The 26,670-nt window shown below is 45.6% G+C and overlaps 1 protein-coding gene across 1 annotated transcript; it reads left to right on the forward strand.

Moving 5' to 3' along the window:
- PNPLA4 (patatin like phospholipase domain containing 4) lies at window positions 1-26,670 on the forward strand. Its single transcript, XM_038757127.1, is given in 4 exon segments — window positions 1-92; window positions 247-382; window positions 22,919-22,984; window positions 26,539-26,670. Coding segments are annotated over 4 exon segments (348 nt in total). The 5' UTR covers window positions 1-78.

The following is a 26,670-nucleotide window of genomic DNA, read 5'->3' on the forward strand; positions in this document are numbered from 1 at the left end:
TGCAAGGAATTTACTTAGAAATTTGCTGAAGATGTTAGAAACCAGAACATCGGTGCTGTCACACCAGGCTTTGGTTTTATGGCCCGACTAAGGTATACGTTATTTATTTTCTTGTGCTGTTTCCTCTTATGTAAAACCCAAAATATGAAGAAAGTGTGAGTTGAAAGCTCAGGGTTCTCTCATGAAATATTTACATCATGTTTAATAATTAAAATTGAATAGTGTTTATCATTTTTTCTTCTTTAGAGAAAGTATGGAAGCTATTCTTCCCCCTAATGCTCACAAGATAGCAGAGAATCCACTCTGAGTATCTATCACTAAAACTAAAACGAGAGAAAATTGCTTGGTTTCACAGTTTTCCTCCAGGGAGGACCTCATTAAGGTCACAAAGTTACTTAGAATTTGGACAGAAATAACCAGACTCTGTGATTCCAAAGACTGTAAATCCCTTGAGAAATCTTTGAGGAGTCTACCAACCCCAGGTACTGGACTCTCCCAAACACTCAATACACTGTTTTTCACGCAGTAGACCCTCAATATAAACCAAAGATTGAATGACTGATTGGATGACTTTCTTTAAAAAGGCCAGAATCTAGATTCATCGTTCATTTTAGATTTCATGACTACCTGTAAAAAAAAACCAAAACTGTTTTTTTTAGATTTCTCTTGAATGGATTTGAAAATGACTAGTTGAATATTAAATATGCATTTCAGTGCCCTAGGTGACTAATTTATAATGATTCTTTGTGCTCTCCCAAGTGTTTGTGGCTCAGTGGAAAGAGCACACGATTGGGAGTCAGAGGTCATGGGTTCGAATCCCAGCTCCACTGCTTGTCAGCTGTGTGACTTTGGGCAAGTCACTTAACTTCTCTGGGCCTCAGTTACCTCATCTGTAAAATGGGGATTAAGATTGTGAGCCCCATGTGGGATAACCTGATCACCGTGTATCCTCTCCAGTGCTTAGAACAGTGCTTTGTACATAGTCAAATAATAATCAAATGCCATTATTATGATTATTATTTGGTATAGTGCTCTGCATATGCTAAGTGCTCAATAAACACCATTTTGCAGATGAGGTAACTGAGGCACAGAGAAGTGAAGTGACTTGTCCAAGGTCACACAGTAGACAAGCAGTGAAGCCAGGATTAGAAACCAGGTCCTTCTGACTTCCAGGCTCCCGGGCTCTCTCCACTACACCACGCTGCTTGGAATCAGGAACCCAATATGAGGTATCACCCCACCTTCTCTTGCCTCCTATTCTTTTATTTGCTGTAGGCAAAAGCACTAGAAATACAGCCCTGAAGAGCCTGCCCTTCACAGATTTTCCCCTCGGGCTCTCCTGCCGGGAGTACCACCCTCAGCAGATTGACAGTGAAGAGTGTTGCGCAGAAGGAACTAGCTGACAATATGTATATATGTTTGAACATATTTAATACTCTATTTATTCATTTACTTATTTTACTTGTACATATCTATTCTATTTATTTTATTTTGTTAGTATGTTTGGTTTTGTTCTCTGTCTCCCCCTTCTAGACTGTGAGCCCACTGTTGGGTAGGGACTGTCTCTATATGTTGCCAACTTGTACTTCCCAAGCACATAGTACAGTGCTCTGCACACAGTAAGCGCTCAATAAATATAATTGATTGATTGATTGATACTTAGCTGAGTGTGACTGGACACTTAACATTCAGCCTCCATCTCCCGCAGTTGTCAAGCGAGAATGAGCGATGTGGGGAAGACTGTAGCGGGGATTGCTGTCATCTTGGCTCCAAGGGGAATATGCAGGAGGGGCAATCGGGGAGGTTCGATTCAGGGGGAAGTTTGAGTCTGATCTAGCCTGATCTGGGGTTTTCGGATCCCTTGAGCCTCAGTTTCCCCATCTGTGAAATGGGCTTGGCGCGATGAACCTGTCCTTCCTCCTGCTGGTACTGAATTAATTCAAGGGGCAGCCCAATTAATGAGAATACTAATAATAATGATAACTGCGCTACTTACATGAGAAGCAGTGTGGCTCTGTGGAAATAGCCCGGGCTTTGGAGTCAGAGATCATGGGTTCGAATCCTGACTCCGGCACTTGTCAGCTGTGCGACTTTGGGCGGGTCACTTAGCTCCTCTGTGCCTCAGTTCCCTCACCTGTGGAATGGGGATGGAGACTGTGAGCCCCCCGTGGGACATCCTGATCACCTTGTAACCTCCCCAGCGCTTAGAACAGTGCTTTGCACATAGTAAGCACTTAATAAATCCTATCATTATTATTATTATTATTATTTGTTTGCTAGGCACCTACCACGTGCCAGGAACCATTCTAAGAGCTGGGGTGGAAACCAGCAAATTGGGTTGGACCCTCTCCCTATCCCACGTGGGGCTCACAGTCTCCATCCCCATTTTGCAGATGAGGGAACTGAGGCACAGAGGAGTTGAGTGACTCGCCCAAGGTCACGCAGCAGACAAATGGCAGCAAACCTTCTGACTCCCAGGCCCATGCTCTATCCCTATGCAGCAAATGGCAGCAAACCTCGTGACTCCCAGGCCCGTGCTCTATCCCTATGCAGTAGACAAATGGCAGCAAACCTTGTGACTCCCAGGCCCATGCCCGATCCCTATGTCATACTGCTTATCTAGTGATGGTTATCTATGTACTGAGCGCTCGCTTGCTTTGTGGAGAGCCCCGTACAAAACGCTCGGGAGGGTACACTCCAACAGAGTTGGTAGATGGGACCCCTGCCCACAAGGAGTTTAGAGGAGGAGTTGGGCATTAAAAACAGATTATTGGATTGGCTTCATCACACCCCGCAGACAAACATTTTAAGTCAATGCCTGCCAATGACAAAGGAAGAAATCATCTTTAGGAGGCGTGAAGATGGAGCCATATAGTCTCGGCTTGCTACTGCTTCAGCAGAACCCTTTTATTTCTGCCTCATGATGGCTTCTGCTTAGTTACTCGGTTTTATGAAGAAAAATTGGGTCTCGCACCTGCAGTATCGGGGAACATCCAGCTCCTCAATTTTACTTGCTTTTGGCCCGCTATACATCCGCCATTCACCCCCTGGCCTGGAAAGCCCCCTCCTCCGCACATCCGCCAAGCTAGCTCTCTTCCTCCCTTCAAGGCACTGAGAGCTCACCTCCTCCAGGAGGCCTTCCCATACTGAGACCCCTCCTTCCTCTCCCCCCCTTCCCTTCTCCATCCCTCCTGCCTTACCTCCTTCCCTTCCCCACAGCACCTGTATATATGTATATATGTTTGTACGTATTTATTACTCTTTTATTTATTTATTTTACTTGTACATATCTATTCTATTTATTTATTTTGTTAATATGTTTTGTTTTGTTCTCTATCACCCCCTTCTAGACTGTGAGCCCACTGTTATGTAGGGACTGTCTCTATGTGTTGCCAACTTGTACTTCACAAGTGCTTAGTACAGTGCTCTGCACACAGTAAGTGCTCAATAAATACGATTGATTGATTGATACTTAGCTGAGTGTGACTGGACACTTAACATTCAGTGTCAGTCTCCCGCAGTTGTCAACCGAGAATAAGCAATGTGGGGAAGACTGTAGGGGGGATTGCTGGCATCTTGGCTCCAAGGGGAATATGCAGGAGCAGCAATCGGGGAGGTTCGATTCAGGGTGAAGTTTGAGTCTGATCCAGCATGATCTGGGGTTTTCGGATCCCTTGAGCCTCAGTTTCCCCATCTGTGAAATCGGCTTGGCACGAAGATCCTTTCCTTCCTCCTGCTGGGACTGAATTAATTCAAGGGGCAGCCCAATTAATGATAATACTAATAATAATGATAATAACTGTGGGACTTGCATGAGAAGCAATGTGGCTCAGTGGAAGATGCCCGGGCTTTGGAGTCAGAGGTCATGGGTTCCAATCCCGACTCCACCACTTGTCAGCTGTGCGACTTTGGGTGGGTCACTTAGCTCCTCGTGCCTCAGTTCCCTCACCTGTGGAATGGGAATGGAGACTGTGAGCCCACCGTGGGACATCATGATCACCTCGTAACTTCCCAAGCGCTTAGAACAGTGCTTTGCACATAGTAAGCGCTTAATAAATGCTTTCATTATAATTATTATTATTGTTATTTGTTTGCTAGGCACTTACCACGTGCCAGGCACCATTCTAAGAGCTGGGGTCAAAACCAGCAAATGGGGTTGGACCCTCTCCCTATCCCACGTGGGGCTCACAGTCTCCATCCCCATTTTGCAAATAAGGGAACTGAGGCACAGAGGAGTTGAGTGACTCGCCCAAGGTCACGCAGCAGACAAATGGCAGCAAACCTTGTGACTCCCAGGCCCATGCTCTATCCCTATGCAGCAGACAAATGGAAGCAAACCTTGTGACTCCCAGGCCCGTGCCCTGTCCCTATGCAGCAGACAAATGGCAGCAAACCTTGTGACTCCCAGGCCCATGCTCTAGCCCTATGCAGCAGACCAGTGGCAGCAAACATTGTGACTCCCAGGCCCGTGCCCGATCCCCATGCCATACTGCTTATCTAGCAATGGTTATCGATTGATCTCTGGTATGTACTGAGCGCTCGCTTGCTTTGTGGAGAGCCCCGTACAAAGCGCTCGGGAGGGTACACTCCAACAGAGTTGGTAGATGGGACCCCTGCCCACAAAGAGTTTAGAGGAGGAGTTGGGCATTAAAAACAGATTATTGGATTGGCTTCATCACACCCCACAGACAAACGTTTTAGGTAAATACCTGCCAATGACAAAGGAAGAAATAATCTTTAGGCGGCGTGAAGATGGAGCCATTTAGTCTCGAGTTGCTACCACTTCAGTAGAACCCTTTCATTTTTGCCTCCTGATGGCTTCTGCTTAGTTACTCGGTTTTATGAAGAAAAATTGGTTCTCGCACCTGCAGTAGTGGGGAACGTCCAGCTCCTCATTTTTACTCGCTTTTGGCCCGCTACACATCCGCCATACACCCCTGGCCTGGAATGCCCCCCCTCCGCACATCCGCCAAGCTAGCTCTCTTCCTCCCTTCAAGGCCCTACTGAGAGCTCACCTCCTCCAGGAGGCCTTCCCAGACTGAGCCCCCTCCTTCCACTCCCCCTTCCCCCTTCTTCATCCCTCCCGCCTTACCTCCTTCCCTTCCCCACAGCACCTGTTTGTATGTATATATGTTTGTACGTATTTATTGGTCTATTTATTTATTTATTTTACTTGTATATAACTATTCTATTTATTTTATTTTGTTAATATGTTTTGTTTTGTTCTCTGTCACCCCCTTCTAGACTGTGAGCCCACTGTTGGGTAGGGACTGTCTCTATGTGTTGCCAACTTGTATTTCCCAAGCACTTAGTACAGTGCTCTGCACACAGGAAGCGCTCAATAAATATGATTGATTGATTGATACTTAGTTGAGTGTGACTGGACACTTAACATTCAGCCTCAGTCTCCCGCAGTTGTCAACCGAGAATGAGCAATGTGGGGAAGACTGTAGGGGGGATTGCTGGCATCTTGGCTCCGAGGGGAATATGCAGGAGCAGCAATCAGGGAGGTTCGATTCACGGGGAAGTTTGAGTCTGATCTAGCCTGATCTGGGTTTTTCAGATCCCTTGAGCCTCAGTTTCCCCATTTGTGAAATGGGCTGGGCACGATGATCCTTTCCTTCCTCCTGGTGGGACTGAATTAATTCAAGGGGCAGCCCAATTAATGGTAATACTAATAATAATGATAATAGCTGTGGGACTTGCATGAGAAGCAGTGTGGCTCAGTGGAAAGAGCCCGGGCTTTGGAGTCAGAGGTCATGGGTTCAAATCCCTGCTCCGCCATTTGTCAGCTGTGCGACTTTGGGCGGGTCACTTAGCTCCTCTGTGCCTCAGTTCCCTCACCTGTGGAATGGGGATGGAGACTGTGAGCCCCATGTGGGACATCCTGATCACCCTGTAACCTCCCCAGCTCTTAGAACAGCGCTTTGCACATAGTAAGTGCTTAATAAATGCTATTATTATTATTATTATTATTATTATTATTATTATTATTATTATTTGTTTGCTAGGCACTAGGCATCCCACGTGGGACTCACAGTCTCCATCCCATTTTGCAGATGATGGAACTGAGGCACAGAGGAGTTGAGTGACTCGCCCAGGGTCCATTTGCAGCAGGCAAATGGCAGCAAACCTTGTGACTCCCAGGCCCATGCTCTATCCCTATGCAGCAGACAAATGGAAGCAAACCTTGTGACTCCCAGGCCCGTGCCCTGTCCCTATGCAGCAGACAAATGGCAGCAAACCTTGTGACTCCCAGGCCCATGCTCTAGCCCTATGCAGCAGACAAATGGAAGCAAACCTTGTGACTCCCAGGCCCGTGCTCTATCCCTATGAAGCAGACAAATGTTAGCAAACCTTCTGACTCCCAGGCCCGTGCCCTAGTCCTATGCCATACTGCTTATCTAGCGATGGTTATCGATTGATCTCTGGTATGTACTGAGCACTCGCTTGCTTTGTGGAGAGCCCCGTACAAAACCCTCAGGAGGTTACACTCCAGCAGAGTTGGTAGATGGGACCCCTGCCCACAAGGAGCTTAGAGGAGGAGCTGGGCGTTCAAAACAGATTATTGGATTGGCTTCATCACACCCCACAGACAAACGTTTTAAGTCAATGCCTGCCAATGACAAAGGAAGAAATCGTCTTTAGGAGGCATGAAGATGGAGCCATCTAGTATCGGGTTGCTACTGCTTCAGCAGAACCCTTTCATTTTTGCCTCATGCTGGCTTCTGCTTAGGATCTCGCACCTGCAGTACTGGGGAACATCCCGCTCCTCAATTTTACTCGCTTTTGGCCCGCTATACATCCCGGCCATACACCCCCTGGCCGGGAATGCCCCCCCTCCCCACATCCGCCAACCTAGCTCTCTTCCTCCCTTCAAGGCCCTACTGAGAGCTCACTTCCTCCAGGAGGCCTTCCCAGACTGAGCCCCCTCCTTCTTCTCCCCTTCCTTCCCCTCTCCATCCCTCCCGCCTTACCTCCTTCCCTTCACCACAGCACCTGTATATATGTATATGTTTGTATGTATTTATTACTCTATTTATTTATTTATTTTACTTGTACATAAGTATTCTGTTTATTTTATTTTGTTAATATGTTTTGTTTTGTTCTCTGTCCCCGCCCCCCCTTCTAGACTGTGAGCCCACTGTTGGGTAGGGACTGACTCTATGTGTTGCCAACTTGTACTTCACAAGAGCTTAGTACAGTGCTCTGCACACAGTAAGCGCTCAATAAATACGATTGATTGATTGATTGATACTTAGCTGAGTGCGACTGGACACTTAACATTCAGCCTCCATCTCCCGCAGTTGTCAAGTGAGAATGAGCAATGTGGGGAAGACTGTAGCGGGGATTGCTGGCATCTTGGCTGCGAGGGGAATATGCAGGAGCAGCAATTGGGGAGGTTCGATTCAGGGGGAAGTTTGAGTCTGACCTAGCCTGATCGGGGGTTTTCAGATAACTTGAGCCTCAGTTTCCCCATCAGTGAAATGGGTTTGGTACGATGATCCTTTCCCTCCTCCTGCTGGGACTGAATTAATTCAAGGGGCAGCCCAATTAATGATAATACTAATAATAACGATAATAACTGTGGGACTTGCATGAGAAGCAGTGTGGCTCAGTGGAAAGAGCCCGGGATTTGGAGTCAGAGGTCATGGGTTCAAATCCCGACTCCGCCACTTGTCAGCTGTGCGACTTTGGGCAGGTCACTTAGCTCCTCTGTGCCTCAGTTCATTCACCTGTGGAATGGGGACGGAAACTGTGAGCCCCCCGTGGGACATCCTGATCACCTTGTAACCTCCCCAGCGCTTAGAACAGTGCTTTGCACATAGTAAGCGCTTAATAAATCCTATCATTATTATTATTATTATTACCACGTGCCAGGCACCATTCTAAGAGCTGGGGTGGAAACCAGCAAATTGGGTTGGACCCTCTCCCTATCCCACGTGGGGCTCACAGTCTCCATCCCCATTTTGCAGATGAGGGAACTGAGGCACAGAGGAGTTGAGTGACTCGCCCAGGGTCCATTTACAGCAGACAAATGGCAGCAAACCTCGTGACTCCCAGGCCCGTGCTCTATCCCTATGCAGCAGACAAATGGCTGCAAACCTTGTGACTCCCAGGCCCGTGCCCAATCCCCATGCCATACTGCTTATCTAGCAATGGTTATCGATTGATCTCTGGTATGTACTGAGCGCTCGCTTGCTTTGTGGAGAGCCCTGTACAAAACATTCTGGAGGGTACATTCCAACAGAGTTGGTAGATGGGACCCCTGCACACAAGGAGATTAGAGGAGGAGTTGGGCATTAGAAACAGATTATTGGATTGGCTTCATCACACCCCACAGACAAACGTTTTAAGGAAATGCCTGCCAATGACAAAGGAAGAAATAATCTTTAGGAAGCGTGAAGATGGAGCCATCTAGTCTCGGGTTGCTACCACTTCAGTAGAACCCTTTCATTTTTGCCTCATGCTGGCTTCTGCTTAGTTACTCGGTTTTCTGAAGAAAAATTGGATCTCGCACCTGCAGTATTGGGGAACATCCAGCTCCTCAGTTTTACTCGCTTTTGGCCCGCTACACATCCGCCATACACCCCCTGGCCTGGAATGCCCCCCCTCCCCACAACCGCCAAGGTAGCTCTCTTCCTCCCTTCAAGGCCCTACTGAGAGCTCACCTCCGCCAGGAGGCCTTCCCAGACTGAGCCCCCTCCTTCCTCTTGCCCTCCTTCCCCTCTCCATCCTTCCCGCCTTACCTCCTTCCCTTCCCAACAGCACCTGTATATATGTATATATGTTTCCACGTATTTATTACTCTATTTATTTATTTTACTTGTACATATCTATTCTATTTATTTTATTTTGTTAATATGCTTTGTTTTGTTCTCTGTCACCCCGTTCTAGACTGTGAGCCCACTGTTGGGTAGGGACTGTCTCTATGTGTAGCCAACTTGTACTTCCCAAGCGCTTAGTACAGTGCTCCGCACACAGTAAGCGCTCAATAAATACGAGTGATTGATTGATTGATTGATACTTAGCTGAGTGTGACTGGACACTTAACATTCAGCCTCTATCTCCCGAAGTTGTCAAGTGAGAATGAGCGATGTGGGGAAGACTGTAGCGGGAATTGCTGGCATCTTGGCTCCGAGGAGAATATGCAGGAGCAGCAATCAGGGAGGTTCGATTCAGGGGGAAGTATGAGTCTGATCTAGCCTGATCTGGGGTTTTCGGATCCCTTGAGCCTCAGTTTCCCCATCTGTGAAATGGGCTTGGCACGATGATCCTTTCCTTCGTCCTGCTGGGGCTGAATTGATTCAAGGGGCAGCCCAATTAATGATAATGCTAATAATAATGATAACAACTGTGGTACTTGCATGAGAAGCAGTGTTGCTCAGAGGAAAGAGCCCGGGCTTTGGAGTCAGAGGTCATGGGTTCAAATCCCAGCTCCGCCACTTGTCAGCTGTGTGACTTGGGGGGGGGGTCACTTAGCTCCTCTGTGCCTCAGTTCCCTCACCTGTGGAATGGGGATGGAGACTGTGAGCCCCCTGTGGGACATTCTGATCGCCGTGTAACCTCCCCAGTGCTTAGAACAGTGCTTTGCACATAGTAAGCGCTTAATAAATGCTATCATTATTATTATAATCATTGTTATTTCTTTGCTAGGCACTTACCACATGCCAGGCACCATTCTAAGAGCTGGGGTGGAAACAAGCAAATTGGGTTGGACCCTCTCCCTATCCCATGTGGGGCTCACAGTCTCCATCCCCATTTTGCAGATGAGGGAACTGAGGCACAGAGGAGTTGAGTGATTTGCCCAGGGTCACGCAGCAGACAAATGGCAGCAAACCTTGTGACTCCCAGGCCCATGCTCTATCCCTATGCAGCAGACAAATGGCAGCAAACCTTGTGACTCCCAGGCCCGTGCTCTATCCTTATGCAGCAGACAAATGGCAGCAAACCTCCTGACTCCCAGGCCCGTGCCCTATCCCCATGCCATACTGCTTATCTAGCAATGGTTATCGATTGATCTCTGGTATGTACTGAGCGCTCGATTGCTTTGTGGAGAGCCCCATACAAAACGCTCGGGAGGGTACACTTCAACAGAGTTGGTAGATGGGACCCCTGCCCACAAGGAGTTTAGAGGAGGAGTTGGGCATTCAAAACAGATTATTGGATTGGCTTCATCACACCCCACAGACAAATGTTTTAAGTCAATGCCTGCCAATAACAAAGGAAGAAATCATCTTTAGGAGGCATGAAGATGGAGCCATCTAATCTCGGCTTGCTACCACTTCAGCAGAACCCTTTCATTTTTTCCTCATGATGGCTTCTGCTTAGTTACTCGGTTTTATGAAGAAAAATTGGATCTCGCACCTGCAATATTGGGGAACATCCAGTTCCCAATTTTACTCACTTTTGGCCCGCTACACATCCGCCATACACCCCCTGGCCTGGAATGCCCCCCTCCCCACATCCGCCAAGCTAGCTCTCTTCCTCCCTTCAAGGCCCTACTGAGAGCTCACCTCCTCCAGGAGGCCTTCCCACATTGAACCCCTTCCTTCCTCTCCCACTTCCCCCTTCTTCATCCCTCCTGCCTTACCTCCTTCCCTTCCCCACAGCACCTGTATGTATGTATGTTTGTATGTATTTATTACTCTATTTATTTATTTTACTTGTACATAACTATTCTATTCATTTCATTTTGTTAATATGTTTTGTTTTGTTCTCTGTCACCCCCTCCTAGACTGTGAGCCCACTGTTGGGTAGGGACTGTCTCTATGTGTTGCCAACTTGTACTTCCCAAGCGCTTAGTACAGTGCTCTGCACACAGGAAGCGCTCAATAAATATGATTGATTAATTGATACTTAGCTGAGTGTGACTGGACACTTAACATTCAGCCTCAGTCTCGCGTAGTTATCAACCGAGAATGAGCGATGTGGGGAAGACTGTAGGGGGGATTGCTGGCATCTTGGCTCCGAGGGGAATATGCAGGAGTAGCAATCGGGGAGGTTCGATTCAGGGGGAAGTTTGAGTGTGATCTAGCCTGATCTGGGTTTTTCGGATCCCTTGAGCCTCAGTTTCCCCATCTGTGAAATGGGCTGGGTGCGATGATCCTTTCCTTCGTCCTGCTGGGACTGAATTAATTCAAGGGGCAGCCCAATTAATGATACTACTAATAATAATGATAACAACTGTGGTACTTGCATGAGAAGCAGTGTGGCTCAGTGGAAAGAGCCCGGGCTTTGGAGTCAGAGGTCATGGGTTCAAATCCCAGCTCCGCCACTTGTCAGCGGTGCGACTTTGGGCGGGTCACTTAGCTCCTCTGTGCCTCAGTTCCCTCACCTGTGGAATGGGGATGGAGACTGTGAGCCCCCTGTGGGACATTCTGATCACCTTGTAACCTCCCCAGTACTTAGAACAGTGCTTTGCACATAGTAAGTGCTTAATAAATGCTATCATTATTACTATTATTATCATTGTTACTTGTTTGCTAGGCACTTACCACGTGCCAGGCACCATTCTAAGAGCTGGGGTGGAAATCAGCAAATTGGGTTGGACCCTCTCCCTATCCCACATGGGGCTCACTGTCTCCATCCCCATTTTGCAGATGAGGGAACTGAGGCACAGAGGAGTTGAGTGACTCGCCCAGGGTCCATTTACAGCAGACAAATGGCAGCAAGTCTTGTGACTCCTAGGCCCGTGCTCTATCCCTATGCAGTAGACAAATGGCAGCAAACCTTGTGACTCCCAGGCCCGTGCTCTATCCCTATGCAGTAGACAAATGGCAGCAAACCTTGTGACTCCCAGGCCCGTGCTCTATCCCTATGCAGTAGACAAATGGCAGCAAACCTTGTGACTCCCAGGCCCGTGCCCGATCCCCATGCCATACTGCTTAACTAGCAATGGTTATCGATTGATCTCTGGTATGTACTGAGCGCTCGCTTGCTTTGTGGAGAGCCCTGTACAAAACGCTCAGGAGGGTACACTCCAACAGAGTTGGTAGATGGGACCCCTGCCCACAAAGAGTTTAGAGGAGGAGTTGGGCATTAAAAACAGATTATTGGATTGGCTTCATCACACCCCACAGACAAACGTTTTAAGTATATGCCTGCCAATGACAAAGGAAGAAATAATCTTTAGGAGGCGTGAAGATGGCGCCATCTAGTCTCGGGTTGCTCCTGCTTCAGTAGAACCCTTTCATTTTTGCCTCATGATGGCTTCTGCTTAGTTACTCGGTGTTATGAAGAAAAATTGGGTCTCGCACCTGCAGTATTGGGGAACATCCAGCTCCTCAATTCTACTCGCTTTTGGCCCGCTACACATCTGCCATACACCCCCTGGCCTGGAATGCCCCCCCTCCGCACATCCGCCAACCTAGCTCTCTTCCTCCCTTCAAGGCCCTACTAAGAGCTCATCTCTGCCAGGAGGCCTTCCCAGACTGAGCCCACTCCTTCCTCTCCCCCTCCTTCCCCTCTCCATCCCTCCCGCCTTACCTCCTTCCCTTCCCCACAGCACCTGTATATATGTATATGTGTTTGTACGTATTTATTACTCCATTTATTTATTTTACTTGTACATATCTACTCTATTTATTTTATTTTGTTAATATGTTTTGTTTTCTTCTCTGTCACCCCCTTCTAACCTGTGAGCCCACAGTTAGGTAGGGACTGTCTCTGTGTGTTGCCAACTTCTACTTCCCAAGCGCTTAGTACAGTGCTGTGCACACAGGAAGCGCTCAATAAATACGATTGATTGATTGATACTTAGTTGAGTGTGACTGGACACTTAACATTCAGCCTCAGTCTCCCGCAGTTGTCAACCGAGAATGAGTGATGTGGGGAAGACTGTAGGGGGGATTGCTGGCATCTTGGCTCCGGGGGTAATATGCAGGAGCAGCAATCGGGGAGGTTCGATACAGGGGGAAGTTTGAGTCTGATCTAGTCTGATCTGGGGTTTTCAGATCCCTTGAGCCTCAGTTTCCCCATCTGTGAAATCGGCTGGGCGCGATGATCCTTTCCTTCCTCTTGCTGGGACTGAATTAATTCAAGGGGCAGCCCAATTAATGATAATACTAATAATAACGATAATAACTGTGGGACTTGCATGAGAAGCAGTGTGGCTCAGTGGAAAGAGCCCGGGCTTTGGAGTCAGAGGTCATGGGTTCGAATCCCTGCTCCGCCACTTGTCAGCTGTGCGATTTTGGGCGGGTCACTTAGCTCCTCTGTGCCTCAGTTCCCTCACCTGTGGAATGGGGTTGGAGACTGTGAGCCCCCGTGGGCCATCCTGATCACCTTGTAACCTCCCCAGTGCTTAGAACAGTGCTTTGCACGTTGTAAGCACTTAATAAATGCTATTATTATTATTATTATTATTATTATTGTTATTTGTTTGCTAGGCACTTACCACGTGCCAGGCACCATTCTAAGAGCGGGGGTGGAAACCAGCAATTTGGGTTGGACCCTTTCCCTATCCCACGTGGGGCTCACAGTCTCCATCCCCATTTTGCAGATGAGGGAACTGAGGCACAGAGGAGTTGAGTGACTCGGCCAAGGTCACGCAGCAGACAAATGGCAGCAAGCCTTGTGACTCCCAGGCCCGTACCCTGTCCCTGTGCAGCAGACAAATGGCAGCAAACCTTGTGACTCCCAGGCCCATGCTCTATCCCTATGCAGTAGACAAATGGCAGCCAACCTTGTGACTCCCAGGCCCATCCCCAATCCCCATGCCATACTGCTTATCTAGCGATGGTTATCGATTGATCTCTGGTATGTACTGAGCGCTCACTTGCTTTGTGGAGAGCCCCGTACAAAACGCTAGGGAGGGTACACTCCAACAGAGTTGGTAGATGGGACCCCTGCCCACAAGGAGTTTAGAGGAGGAGTTGGGCGTTCAAAACAGATTATTGGATTGGCTTCATCACACCCCACAAACAAACGTTTTAAGTTAATGCCTGCCAATGACAAAGGAAGAAATAATCTTTCGGAGGCATGGAGATGGAGCCATCTAGTCTCAGTTTGCTACCGCTTCAGCAGAACCCTGTCATTTTTGCTGGCTTCTGCTTAGTTACTCGGTTTTCTGAAGAAAAATTGGATCTCGCACCTGCAGTATTGGGGAACATCCAGCTCCTCAGTTTTACTCGCTTTTGGCCTGCTACACATCCGCCATACACCCCCTGGCCTGGAATGCCTCCCCTCTCCACATCAGCCAAGCTAGCACTCTTCCTCCCTTCAAGGCCCTACTGAGAGCTCACCTCCTCCAGGCGGCCTTCCCAGACTGAGCCCCCTCCTTCCTCTCCCCCTCCTTCCCCTCTCCATCCCTCCCGCCTTACCTCCTTCCCTTCCCCACAGCACCTGTATATATGTATATGTGTTTGTACGTATTTATTACTCCATTTATTTATTTTACTTGTACATATCTATTCTATTTATTTTATTTTGTTAATATGTTTTATTTTGTTCTCTGTCACCCCCTTCTGGACTGTGAGCCCACTGTTGGGTAGGGACTGTTTCTATGTGTTGCCAACTTGTACTTCCCAAGCTCATAGCACAGTGCTCAGCACACAGTAAGCGCTCAGTACGATTGATTGATTGATAGTTACCTGAGTGTGACTAGACAGTTAACATTCAGCCTCAATCTCCCGCAGTTGTCAAGTGAGAATGAGCGATGTGGGGAAGACTGTAGCGGGGATTGCTGGCATCTTGGCTCCGAGGGGAATATGCAGGAGCAGCAATCGGGGAGGTTCGATTCAGGGGGAAGTTTGAGTCTGATCTAGCCTGATCTGGGGTTTTCCCTTGAGCCTCAGTTTCCCCATCTGTGAAATGGGCTTGGCACAATGATCCTTTCCTTCGTCCTGCTGGGACTGAATTTATTCAAGGGGCAGCCCAATTAATGATAATACTAATAATAATGATAATAACTGTGGTACTTGCATGAGAAGCAGTGTGGCTCAGTGGAAAGAGCCCGGGCTTTGGAGTCAGAGGTCATGGGTTCAAATCCCAGCTCCGCCACTTGTCAGCGGTGCGACTTGGGGGGGGTCACTTAGCTCCTCTGTGCCTCAGTTCCCTCACCTGTGGAATGGGGATGGAGACTGTGAGCCCCCCGTGGGACATCCTGATCACCTTGTAACCTCCCCAGTGCTTAGAACAGTGCTTTGCACATAGTAAGCGCTTAATAAATGCTATCATTATTATTATCATTATTGTTATTTGTTAGCTAGGCACTTACCACGTGCCAGGCACCATTCTAAGAGCTGGGGTGGAAACCAGCAAATTGGGTTGGACCCTCTCCCTATCCCACGTGGGGCTCACAGTCTCCATCCCCATTTTGCAGATGAGGGAACTGAGGCACAGAGGAGTTGAGTGACTCGCCCAGGGTTCATTTGCAGCAGACAAATGGCAGCAAACCTTGTGACTCCCAGGCCCGTGCTCTATCCCTATGCAGCAGACAAATGGCAGCAAACCTCCTGACTCCCAGGCCCGTGCACTATCCCCATGCCATACTGCTTATCTAGCAATGGTTATCGATTGATCTCTGGTATGTACTGAGGGCTCCTTTGCTTTGTGGAGAGCCCTGTACAAAACGCTCTGGAGGGTACACTACAACAGAGTTGGTAGATGGGACCCCTGCCCACAAGGAGTTTAGAGGAGGAGTTGGGCGTTCAAAACAGATTATTGGATTGGCTTCATCACACCCCACAGACAAACATTTTAAGTCAATGCCTGCCAATGACAAAGGAAGAAATCATCTTTAGGATGTGTGAAGATGGAGCCATCTAGTCTCGGCTTGCCACCACTTCAGCAGAACCCTTTCATTTTGGCCTCATGATGGCTTCTGCTTAGTTACTCGGTTTTATGAAGAAAAATTGGATCTCGCACCTGCAGTATTGGGGAACATCCAGCTCCTCAATTTTACACACTTTTGGCCCGCTACACATCCACCATACACCCCTGGCCTGGAATGCCACCCTTCCGCACATCTGCCAAGCTCGCTCTCTTCCTTCCTTCAAGGCCCTACTGAGAGCTCACCTCCTCCAGGAGGCCTTCCCACACTGAGCCCCCTTCTTCCTCTCCCCCATCCCCCCCCATCCCTCCCGCCTTACCTCCTTCCCTTCCCTACAGCACCTGTATATATGTATATATGTTTGTACACATTTATTACTCTATTTATTCATTTATTTTACTTGTACATAACTAAGCCGAACTAACTAAAGCCGAAACAATTGGCTTTAGTTTTTTTAAACACTTATTCTCTGTCAACTGTAGGATTAAAGATTAATCAATCATATTTATTGAGTGCATACTGTGCGCAGAGCACTTTACTAAGTGCTTGGGAGAGTAGAAAATAACAGAGGTGGTAGACACTTTCCCTGCCCACAGTGAGCTTAGAGTCTAGAGGGGGAAGGTGGACATTAATATAAACAAATGAATTATGGGCTGGTGAAGCAGCATGGTGTAGTGGATAGAGCCTGGGTTCCCAGAGTCAGAAAGTCATGGGTTCGAATCCCAGCTCCACTTGTCTACTGTGTGACCTTGGGCAAGCTACTTCACTTCTCTGTGCCTCAGGTATCTGTTAAATGGGGATTAAGGCTGTGAGCACCACATGGGACAACCTGATTTCCTTGTATCTACCCTAGTGTTTAGAACAGTGCTTGGCACATAATAAGCACTCAAATGCCATTATTATTATTATTATTATTATTACATAAGTGCTATGAGGCTGAGGAGGGGGTTTGGTTATAAAGGGTGCAAATCCAAGTACAGATGCAAAATCAAGTGCATCTGGAAGGGGGGAGAAACTGGATATGCTGGTGTTTTCCAATATAACAAAGGACATTCATTGCAGGTTTGACAAACAGGGTAGCCTAAAGAAGCACCGGGGCCTTGTGGAAAGAGCATGGGCCTGGGTTCTAATCCTGACTACGCTACTTGTCTGTTGTGTGACTTTGGACAATTCACTGAACTTCTCTGTGTCCCACTTCCTCCTCTGCAAAATCATGCAGTACCTGTCCTTCTCCTACTTAGACTATGAATCTGGTGAGGGACGGGGATTGTGTCTGACCGGATTCAGTTGTAACTACCCCAGTGCATAGAACACTGCTTGACATATACTAAGAACTTAATGAACATCATACTAACAATACTAATGAAAACGTTTATTATAGTTAAATTTTATTGCATCATAAAGGCATAATGACGAACAAACTTAGGTATGGTTTCCCATCCAGTAGCTTTAGTATCATTTTTCTCTCCTCCGAATCCATTGCGGCATGGAACAAACTATAACTATAACTATAACAAACCCTGTTTACCAGGGTTTATTTTTTTTAATGATAATTAATTGTTAAGTGCTTACTATATGCCAGGCACTAGATACAAGCTAATCAGGTTGGACACAGTCCATATCCCACATGGGGCTCACAGTCTTAATCCCCATTTTACAGATAAAGTAACTGAGGCACAGAGAAGTGAAGTGACGTGCCCAAGGACACACACCAGACGTGTGGCAGAGCCAGGTTTTTCTGACTCCCAGCCCCATGTTCTGTTCAACAGGCCACACTGTTTCGAAAAGCACTAAATTTCCTAGGAAGCTCGGGATGATACGTGCCAAGTGACCATATAGCCCTGACAGAAAAAATACATTGATTTGGAAGAGTGATGGGAATTTTCCAGTTCATTGCGCTTTCCATATGAGACGAATTCTTACTGTTATTAACAGTAGTAAAGTAATTGCATTGCATTTTTCTTCTGAAGAGCTCAAAGCTATTTTCACATTAACTCCTGAACCTCATGATTGTCTACAGCCAGGGGGGAAAAAATGATATCCCTGTTTTACAGATTGTGAATTTTAGCTAGGCTCAGATTTCTTCGCAACATAATGAGGTAAAACATTATATTACTATAGTGTCTTTCATCCTTAAGGCCCTCAGCGTGCTTTCATATCACTCTGTCATCCCCACACTTCTCTCAGATTCATCCAGCCACTGCTTAGGTAGAATTTAGCACTTATAGAAAAGCACACAGAGCTACTTCTCGATCTAGGAAAAGTATATGTTTTGGTAATTAAGTGAAACATGAAAATATAGTAATATAGTTGAATAAGTCATGGTGTGGCTCTTTTAACTCCTAACAATTTTGTTTTAGAGGCAGTCTTGTTTATAGATAGTATAAGGCCATTTGAAATTGGGCTCCAGTGAATTCCATTCTCACCTCTGCCATTGGCTTTGTTAAACAGTACTGGACAAATTATATGGAATCGATCAGTAGTATTTATTGAGTGCTTACTGTGTGGATTTGGAAGAGTACACTCTAACAGAGTTGGTAAACATTTTGTTTTCTTTTTTAGTGATATTTGTTAAGTGCTTTGTGCCAGGCATTTTACTAAGCACCGGGGTAGATAACAAGACTGGACACCATCCATGTCCCACATGGGGCTCACATTCTTTATCCCCATTTTACAGATGAGGTAACTGAGGCACAAAGAATTAAGTGACTTACCCAAGGTCACACAACAAAGTGGCAGAGCCAGGGTTAGAAAAATAATGATGGCATTTGTTAAGCTCTTTTTATGTGCAAAGCACTGTTCTAAGCGTTGTCCTTCTGATACACAGGCCTGTACTCTTATCCATTAGGCCATGACACTTCTCACAACAAGCTTACAGTCTAGAATACTATATGGGGGTTATTTTCTTGAAGAATCTTGGATAAGGGGAAACCACACTGTAGTAACCATTAATCTACCGGAAGTTAATCGATTAGAGGTAGAGGGTTTGTGGTTGCTCATCACAATATTATTCTTTTACTCTACTAATTCCCAACATCCCTCATTAAAGTCATGGAGGCTCTGCTCTACCAAAAGCAGACTCACGCTGAGAGAATGATATTCCTTCCGAATTTCACCGTATTGTATCCAAACTGCCAAAGGAAAATGTGTCGTTGCAGAACTGGGGGTGCGTAATGGTTCCATCTGGTTTGCTCCATTTATTAATTGGCTGCAGGGAAAGTAATGCCACCCGCCAGTACTCTGTGGCTAAATTAATTTCGAGAACCTCGGATGAAATCTCTTTAAAAGCTTGTCTCTCCCGCATTTTGTTGAAGATTTATGAGTCTCGCACAAGTTGGCCATAATAGCTGGAACAAAATATGCAAGCTTGCTAAAACCTGTCCCCCTGCCACCATCCCGGAAACACGGTTGCCTATTAAAACACTCTCGGTAGCAGAGTGTGCTGAAAAGAGGGACATAAGAAGTGTCTGCTGGGACAAAAATGTTGCCATGGGTGAGGCGGCCTAGGAGCGATGTGGTTCTTCTCTGGACTTCAAGGCTCTGTTTTTTCATCTAGCTTTGGCACTCAATTACTACCACTGATTGCTTGATTGGAACATCTTCTCCAGGCTGTCAGCCAACGGCACACCTGCTAGGAAATGGCTCCATTTGGTCTATGGTGTTGGCCTTTTCCCCAGTGGTGATGACTATTTCACATGGCCACCGTTGCACACATTGTCCAGGGAATGATGCAGACATACGTTTGAATCCCGGCTCTGCCGCTGGCCAGTTGGGCAAGTCACTTAGCCTCTCTGACCTTCGCTTTCCTCATCAGTCAAAAGTGGGGATTCTGTATCTGGTCTGCAGACTCCTTACACTGTGAGACCCATGAGGGACAGATATTGTGTCTGACCTGATTATTTTTTACCTTCCCTAGTGTTTAAAGCATTTAACAATCAATCAGTCATAATTATTGAGCACTTACTGCACTCAGATCACTGTACTAATTGCTTGGGAGAATACAATACAATGGACACATTCTCTGCCCACAGTGAGCTTACAGTCTAGAAAGGGAAGCACTATTACTAGTTCTGACAATTTTGACACCTATCTACATGTTTTGTTTTGTTGTCTGTCTCCCCCTTCTAGACTGTGAACCCGTTGTTGAGTCGGGACCATTTCTATATATTGCCAACTGGTACTTCCCAAGAGCTTAGTACAGTGTTCTGCACACAGTAAGCACTCAATAAATACGATTGAATGAATGAACATTACAATTATCATTGTGAAATTCTATCCATGAAGAGTTGTGTTGGAAGGTGCCTGCTGCATCTTCCAGGGAAAATAGGATAAGAGCAAACATTATTTGCAGAGATCAGCAGCAATGAGGAAATTCTATCATCTACGACGCAGCTCAAAATGACTGATAAGTGAGATGGTAAAAAAAAAAATCACTAACCCTCTAGCCCTCTAAGAATGGCTGCCTCCCTCTGACTAGCCCAAAGAAGCTCTCTGAGAAGTAAATAATAATAATAATAATAATAATAATGGTATTTGTTAAGTGCTTACTATGTGCAAATCACTGTTCTAAGTGCTGGGAAGGTTACAAGGTGATCAGGCTGTCCCATGGCGGGGGGCGGGGGGGCGAATGGTTTTAATCCCCATTTTACAGATGAGGTAACTGTGGCACAGAAGGGTTAAGTGACTTCCCCAAAGTCACACAGCTGACAGTTGGTGGAGCCGGGATTTGAACCCATGACCTCTGACTCCAAAGCCCTTGCTCCTTCCACTGAGCCACACTGCTTCTCCAGCGTGGCTATAGCCTAGACTATAGCCTACTGGAATATAGCATAGCATAGAATATAGTGGAAGTAGCATAGCTCAGTGGAAAAAACAGGAGCTGGACAGCGAGAGGTCCAGAGTTCTAATCCAGCTTCACTTCTTATTAATGTTGAGATTCCATGGGAGCTCCTAAAGCTCTATTCTTTCTCCAAGTTCCTGATCCCACACCATCACCTTCATCAATCAATCGTATTTATTGAGTGCTTACTGTGTGCAGAACACTGGACTAAGCTCTTGGGATGCATTCCTTGCCCATAATGACCTTACAGTCTACACGAGGTGACAGACATTAATATAAATAGATAAATTACGGGTATGTACATAGGTACTGTGGGGCTGGGAGGGGGGATGAATCAAGGAAGAAAGTCAGAGAGACACAGAAGGGAGTGGGAGAAAAGGAAAGGAAGAGGAGATGTGCTTTCAATAAGACTTTGAGGGTGGGGAGAATAATTGTCTGTAGGATATTCATTCATTCATTCATTCAATCGTATTTATTGAGTGCTTACTGTGTGCAGAGCACTGTACTAAGCGCTTGGAAAGTACAAGTTGGCAACATATAGAGACGGTACCTATCCAACAACAGACTCACAGTCTAGAAAGTGCTTACTTTGTGCAGAGCACTGTACTAAGCGCTTGGGAAGTACAAGTTGGCAACATATAAAGACGGTACCTACCCAACAACGGGCTCACAGTCTAGAAAGGGAGGGTAATCCAGGCCACGCAGGATGTGGGCACAAGGTTGGCAGTGAAATAGAGGAGACTGATTTACAGGAAGAGTACGTTGGCATTGGAGAAGCGAAGTCTGTGGGCTGGGTTACAGTAAGAGAGTAGCCAGTTGAAGTAGGAGGGTGAAAGGTAATTCATCTCAAGCCAGTTGTGCTTCAGCTGCTATTTTCTTGTCAATGCAGTCACGCTCAATTGTCAGAATTTGCTCTTTCGGGTTACTCAGGGAAGCATACTGAAGCCGTGGGATTAAAATCAAGGCTACAGGTTCTACTCCTTCATTTTATTCTGATGGTCTTTCTCCCTCCTGCCAGTGCTTAGCGGGCAGCTTCCAAATGACAAGCAGCATGCCTTAGGAGACACAGTGTGGCTCAGTGGAAAGAGCACGGGCTTTGGAGTCAGAGGTCGTGGGTTCAAATCCTGGCTCCGCCAATTGTCAGCTGCGTGACTTTGGGAAAGTCACTTCACTTCTCTGTGCCTCAGTTGCCTCATCTGTAAAATGGGGATTAAGACTGCGAGCCCCCTGTGGGACAACCTGATCACCTTGTAACCTCCCCAGCGCTTAGAACAGTGTTTTGCACATAGAAAGCGCTTAATAAATGCCATTATTATTATTATTATTATTATTATTACAGCATGGGTCTGGGAGTCAGAAGGATCTGGGTTCTCCTCCCAGCTTCACCACTTGTCTGCCTTGTGACCTTGGCAAGTCGCATCATTCTCTGTGCCTCAATTACCACATCTGTAAAAGAGGGATTAAGACTGTGAGCCCCATGTGGGACATGGACCGTGTCCAACCTCATTATCTTGTATCCACCCCAGCAATTAGTACAGTCCCTGAAACATAACCCTTAACAAACACTACAAATTGTGGTTTTTTTAATGATATTTGTTAAGTGCTCACTATATGTCAACCACTGTTCTAAGTGCTGGGATAGGTATAAGTTAATTAGGTAGAACACACTCCCTGCCCCATATGGGGCTCACAGTCTAAATAGGAGGGAGAACAGGTAGCCCCATTTTACAGTCGAGGAAACTGAGGCTCAGGGAAGTTAAGTGACTTGCCAAAGGTCACACAGCGAACAATTGGCAGAACTGGGATTTGAATCCAGTTTCTGAATCCCAGGTCCACTCCACTCTCTCCACTAGGCCACACTGCTACTCCATCATATTGTACTCTGCCAAGTGCTTAGATAATAATGTCAGTACTGAACGTCACTGACAATGTGTCTGTAATCTGTTCATACGTGGAATTCCACCTGATCATAGAAAAATGTAACTTTACCCCAACTTGAGAAGTTGTGCCTTAGAGTGCCAATCTCACTTAGGCCAAGTTGGTTGCGTCAGAGAAAACTGAATTGTGGGTAGTCTCCAGGCTATTTGCAAAATTGTAAAAAAATGCACCTGGAATTGGTTTAAGCATGTGTCTTTTCCCAAACAGAACGGATATTGATGTAATTTCTCTTGATGTGACTCCTTTGAAATATGTGTACCAGTCATTGAATAATATGAGCCTTACGGTAAAGATTACTTCATTTTGAAGGAAAATATTAATACTTGTCTCTCTAGGTGATATCTTTCTTTCTTTTACCCATCCAGGTCCTCCTAGCAAGCGGTTTTGTACCAGTTTAAGTAGAATTGAAAGCAGTAGAATATAAAGGAGAGGTAATTTGAAATGTTCAAAAGAGAGTTCTACTGAGAATTACTTTTTTTTTTAAAGTGGTATTTGTTAAGCGCTTACTATGTGCCAGGCTTACTAAACACTGGGGTAAATACATGCTAAACAGGTTGGACCCAATCCATGTCCCACATGGGGCTCACAGTCTAAATCTCCATTTTAAAGATGAGGTAACAGGCACAGAGAAGTTAAGTAACCTGCCCAAGGCCCCACAGCAGACAAGTGGCAGAGTACCTTTAAGTATGTTTCAGAGAACGCAAATTTTAAAATGATCCAGGATAACCTAAAATCACATATTCTATGCCAGGCCTTGGCAAAGATTTTTCCTTCCTCTGCCCTATTTTCAGTTCCAGCAGGAAAGGTGCTTTTTTTTTTTCTGTTTTAATGGTCTTTGTTAAACACTTACTATGTGTCAAACACTGTCTTAAGCACTTGGGTAGGTACAAGTTCATTAGGCCAGACACAGTCCCTGTCCTGCTTGGGGCTCACAGTCAAAGAAGGAGGGAGAACAGGTATTTAATCCCCTTTTTACAGTTGAGAGAACTGGGGCACAAAGAAGTTAAGTGACTTGGACAAGGTCACACAGCAAGCAATTACCATTGACTTTCAACCATTCCATCAATTCATACCATAATGAATACCACTGATCAATTTAATAATGATAATATTAGTAATAACAATAATTTGGTGGTTGTGAAGCACTTCCTACATACAAACCATTGGGGTAGATAACCAATTAAGTACAGTGGATCCAGTCTCTGTCAGTGCTACCCTCAGTGCTGAAGGTAACTTGAATCGATCAACCAGTCAATGGTATTTACTGAGCACTTACTATGCTCAGAGCACTGTACTAAGCACTTGGGAGAAAATAATATTACAGAATTAGCTTACTTCTTTGCCCATAAGGAGCTTACAGTCCTGGCATCTGTATGAGACAAAATTTCACAACGATCTGCTCCATTTTTATGTATCCTGTTACGGGATTGCCTACAACTGTTCTGTGGCTAAATTTACAGATCACATCGCTGCTTTCAGGTTCCAAGGATCATTTCAGGTCCTTACATCCTCATATAAAGCCTTGGGGAGTATAGTTTGATGATCAGTATTTATTCATATTTGAAAATATTGATAGCCTGCAACAAACTCTAGTGTCAATGGTATTTATTTAGCAATGACTTTGTGCACAGCACTGTACCAATTGCTTGGGAATAGATGAATTGATGGACACAAATCCCTTCTATAAGGAATTTCTTACCAACAGAGCAATGTGGCTTAGTGGAAAGAGCACAGGCTTGGGAGTCAGAGGACTTGTCACTTGTCACTTGCCACTTGTCTGATGTTTGACCTTGGGCAAGCCACTTAAATTCTCTGTATCTCAGTTATATCGCCTGTAAAATGGGAATTAAGATTGTGAGCCCCATATGGGACACAGACAGTGTCCATCCTGATAATCTTGAATCTATCCCAGCACTTAGAACAATGCCTGACCCATAGTAAGCACTTAAATATCATTTTAAAAAAACATGGGTTAATAGCAAGTATAGAACATCAGGACACTAATAAGCAGAGTTAAAAATAATGCCTGGAGCTGCCAGTGGCTCAATAAAAGAATATTTATGTGGTTAGGATAGGTATATGCGTAAGATACTAATTCAGTGTCACAACTCCTGGGCGCAAATTTTCAGCTATTTGTAGCCACATTCATCAGTGATCAGTTATTACAAAATAACGTGGTTACATGTTTTCCTAGAATCTCAATTTAGGGGTTTATTCTTCTCGCTCACCCACCACTTGGGTGGCAAATAGCCTGTCCTTTCATAAGGAAATTATCCCTTTGTTGGGGATTTTTTAGAGCCCTGGGTGAGGATGAAAGGGCTATGCATGACTCACAATCTATTCTGCTTTCTGGGCACACACAGATCCTTTGCTTCCCTGATGCTTTTGCTACTCAAGGTACCTGCCATTTTTAAGTCTGTCTCTGGGGCGGGGGGTCCCCATTTTCGGAAGTCCTGTGCTCAAAGCACCCCTCCACTCTGACCGCCTGTCATACTGTTCCCATGGTTTCTTCCTCCCAATAATCTTCTGCTCTTCCATGTCGTTTGTAAAAACTATTTCAGGAGCAGTATGGTTTAGTGGAAGGAGCGTAGGACTGGGAGCCAGAGGACCTAGGTTCTAATATGTGTTCTGCCAGTTGCCTGTCGTGTGACCTTGGGCAAGTCATTTCTTGCCCACTGTTGGGTAGGGACCGTCTCTATATGTTGCCAACTTGTACTTCCCAAGCGCTTAGTACAGTGCTCTGCACACAGTAAGCGCTCAATAAATACGATTGATGATGATATATACATCATTAAAAAAAGGAATAAAATAATATGTACATATATACACCAGTGCGGCAGGGGGGAGGAGGGGGTCAGGGCGAGGGGGAGGGGAGGAGGAGCAGAGGAAAAGGGGGGCTCAGTCTGGGAAGGCCTCCAGCAGGAGGTGAGCTTTCAGTAGCATCTAGTACACAACTAAATCCACCATACTGCTTTTGAATCCCATCTGTTTCCTAAGTGAATTGGGCCTTTCTGGTAAGATCCATTTTCCCCCACACACACTTTAAATTCACAAAGTAACGGTTATTCCTTATCTCTACATGGAGACTGACATTCTCTGCATGTTGCTGGTACAGATTGCTGCTACATTCCCTGAATGATTTCAGTTGTTCAGCAACAATCCACATCTTCAGTATATGGCCCAATATACTGAATATTATTCAATATGGACACAGATAATTCTTCTCATGAATAAAGCATAAGGGTAAGACACAGAAGAGAAGGTAATGAGTAACAGTAGGTTGAGCCACATGTCTACTAATTCCAGGTGGTTAGTACAGTGCTTTGCACACAGTAGGAGCTCAAATGCTACTGCCCGATTGATGGCTACCAATATCATTTTAAAGGTGAAATTGAATTCATTCTTTCTCCAAACTCTGATCTTGCTAACCCTCTTCTGAGGTCATTATGCATAACAGGAATTCAAAGTCAGTCCAAATTCAATGGTCAATTGATATTAATGGAGCGCTTACTGTGTGCAGAGCCCTATACTAAGCACTTGTTGTATGTCATTTGTTTATTAGATTGAGATGATTGCACACCTAAATAAATGAGTGAATATGGCACAGCAATTGCATAAATCAGTAGACTAGCTTAACCAAAGTGTTAAATTGCAACAAAAGTTTCATTACTGCTCTTCAATCAATCATTGGTATATATCGAGCACTTACTGCATAGAGCGCTTTACAAAGTCTTGAGAGAATAAAATGTAACCAAGTTGGTAGACACATTCCCTACCTAAAACAATCTTACAGTCTACCTTTGTCCATATTTGTCATTTTTTCATGAGCAATGTTAGAATGGAGGTTAGAGAACTTCTTTCACAATTACTTCCTATTACTTAGTCGTATAGTTCTTTTAATTGTAGTTCACTCATTCAATCGTATTTATTGAGCGCTTACTCTGTGCAGAGCACTGTACTGAGAGCTTGGAAAGTACAGTTGTAGTTGTCTGTGACTAACCTGGTAAGACTCACTCAAGCACTTTTCCATCCATGTTAGAAGAAAATGGAATCCTTATATCAAGACAAATTCATTGATGCTGTGAAGTTTTTTAAAAAAAAAAACTGATTTGAATAG

This window comes from Tachyglossus aculeatus, chromosome 15, assembly GCF_015852505.1.
Source record: "Tachyglossus aculeatus isolate mTacAcu1 chromosome 15, mTacAcu1.pri, whole genome shotgun sequence".
NCBI lineage: Eukaryota > Metazoa > Chordata > Mammalia > Monotremata > Tachyglossidae > Tachyglossus > Tachyglossus aculeatus.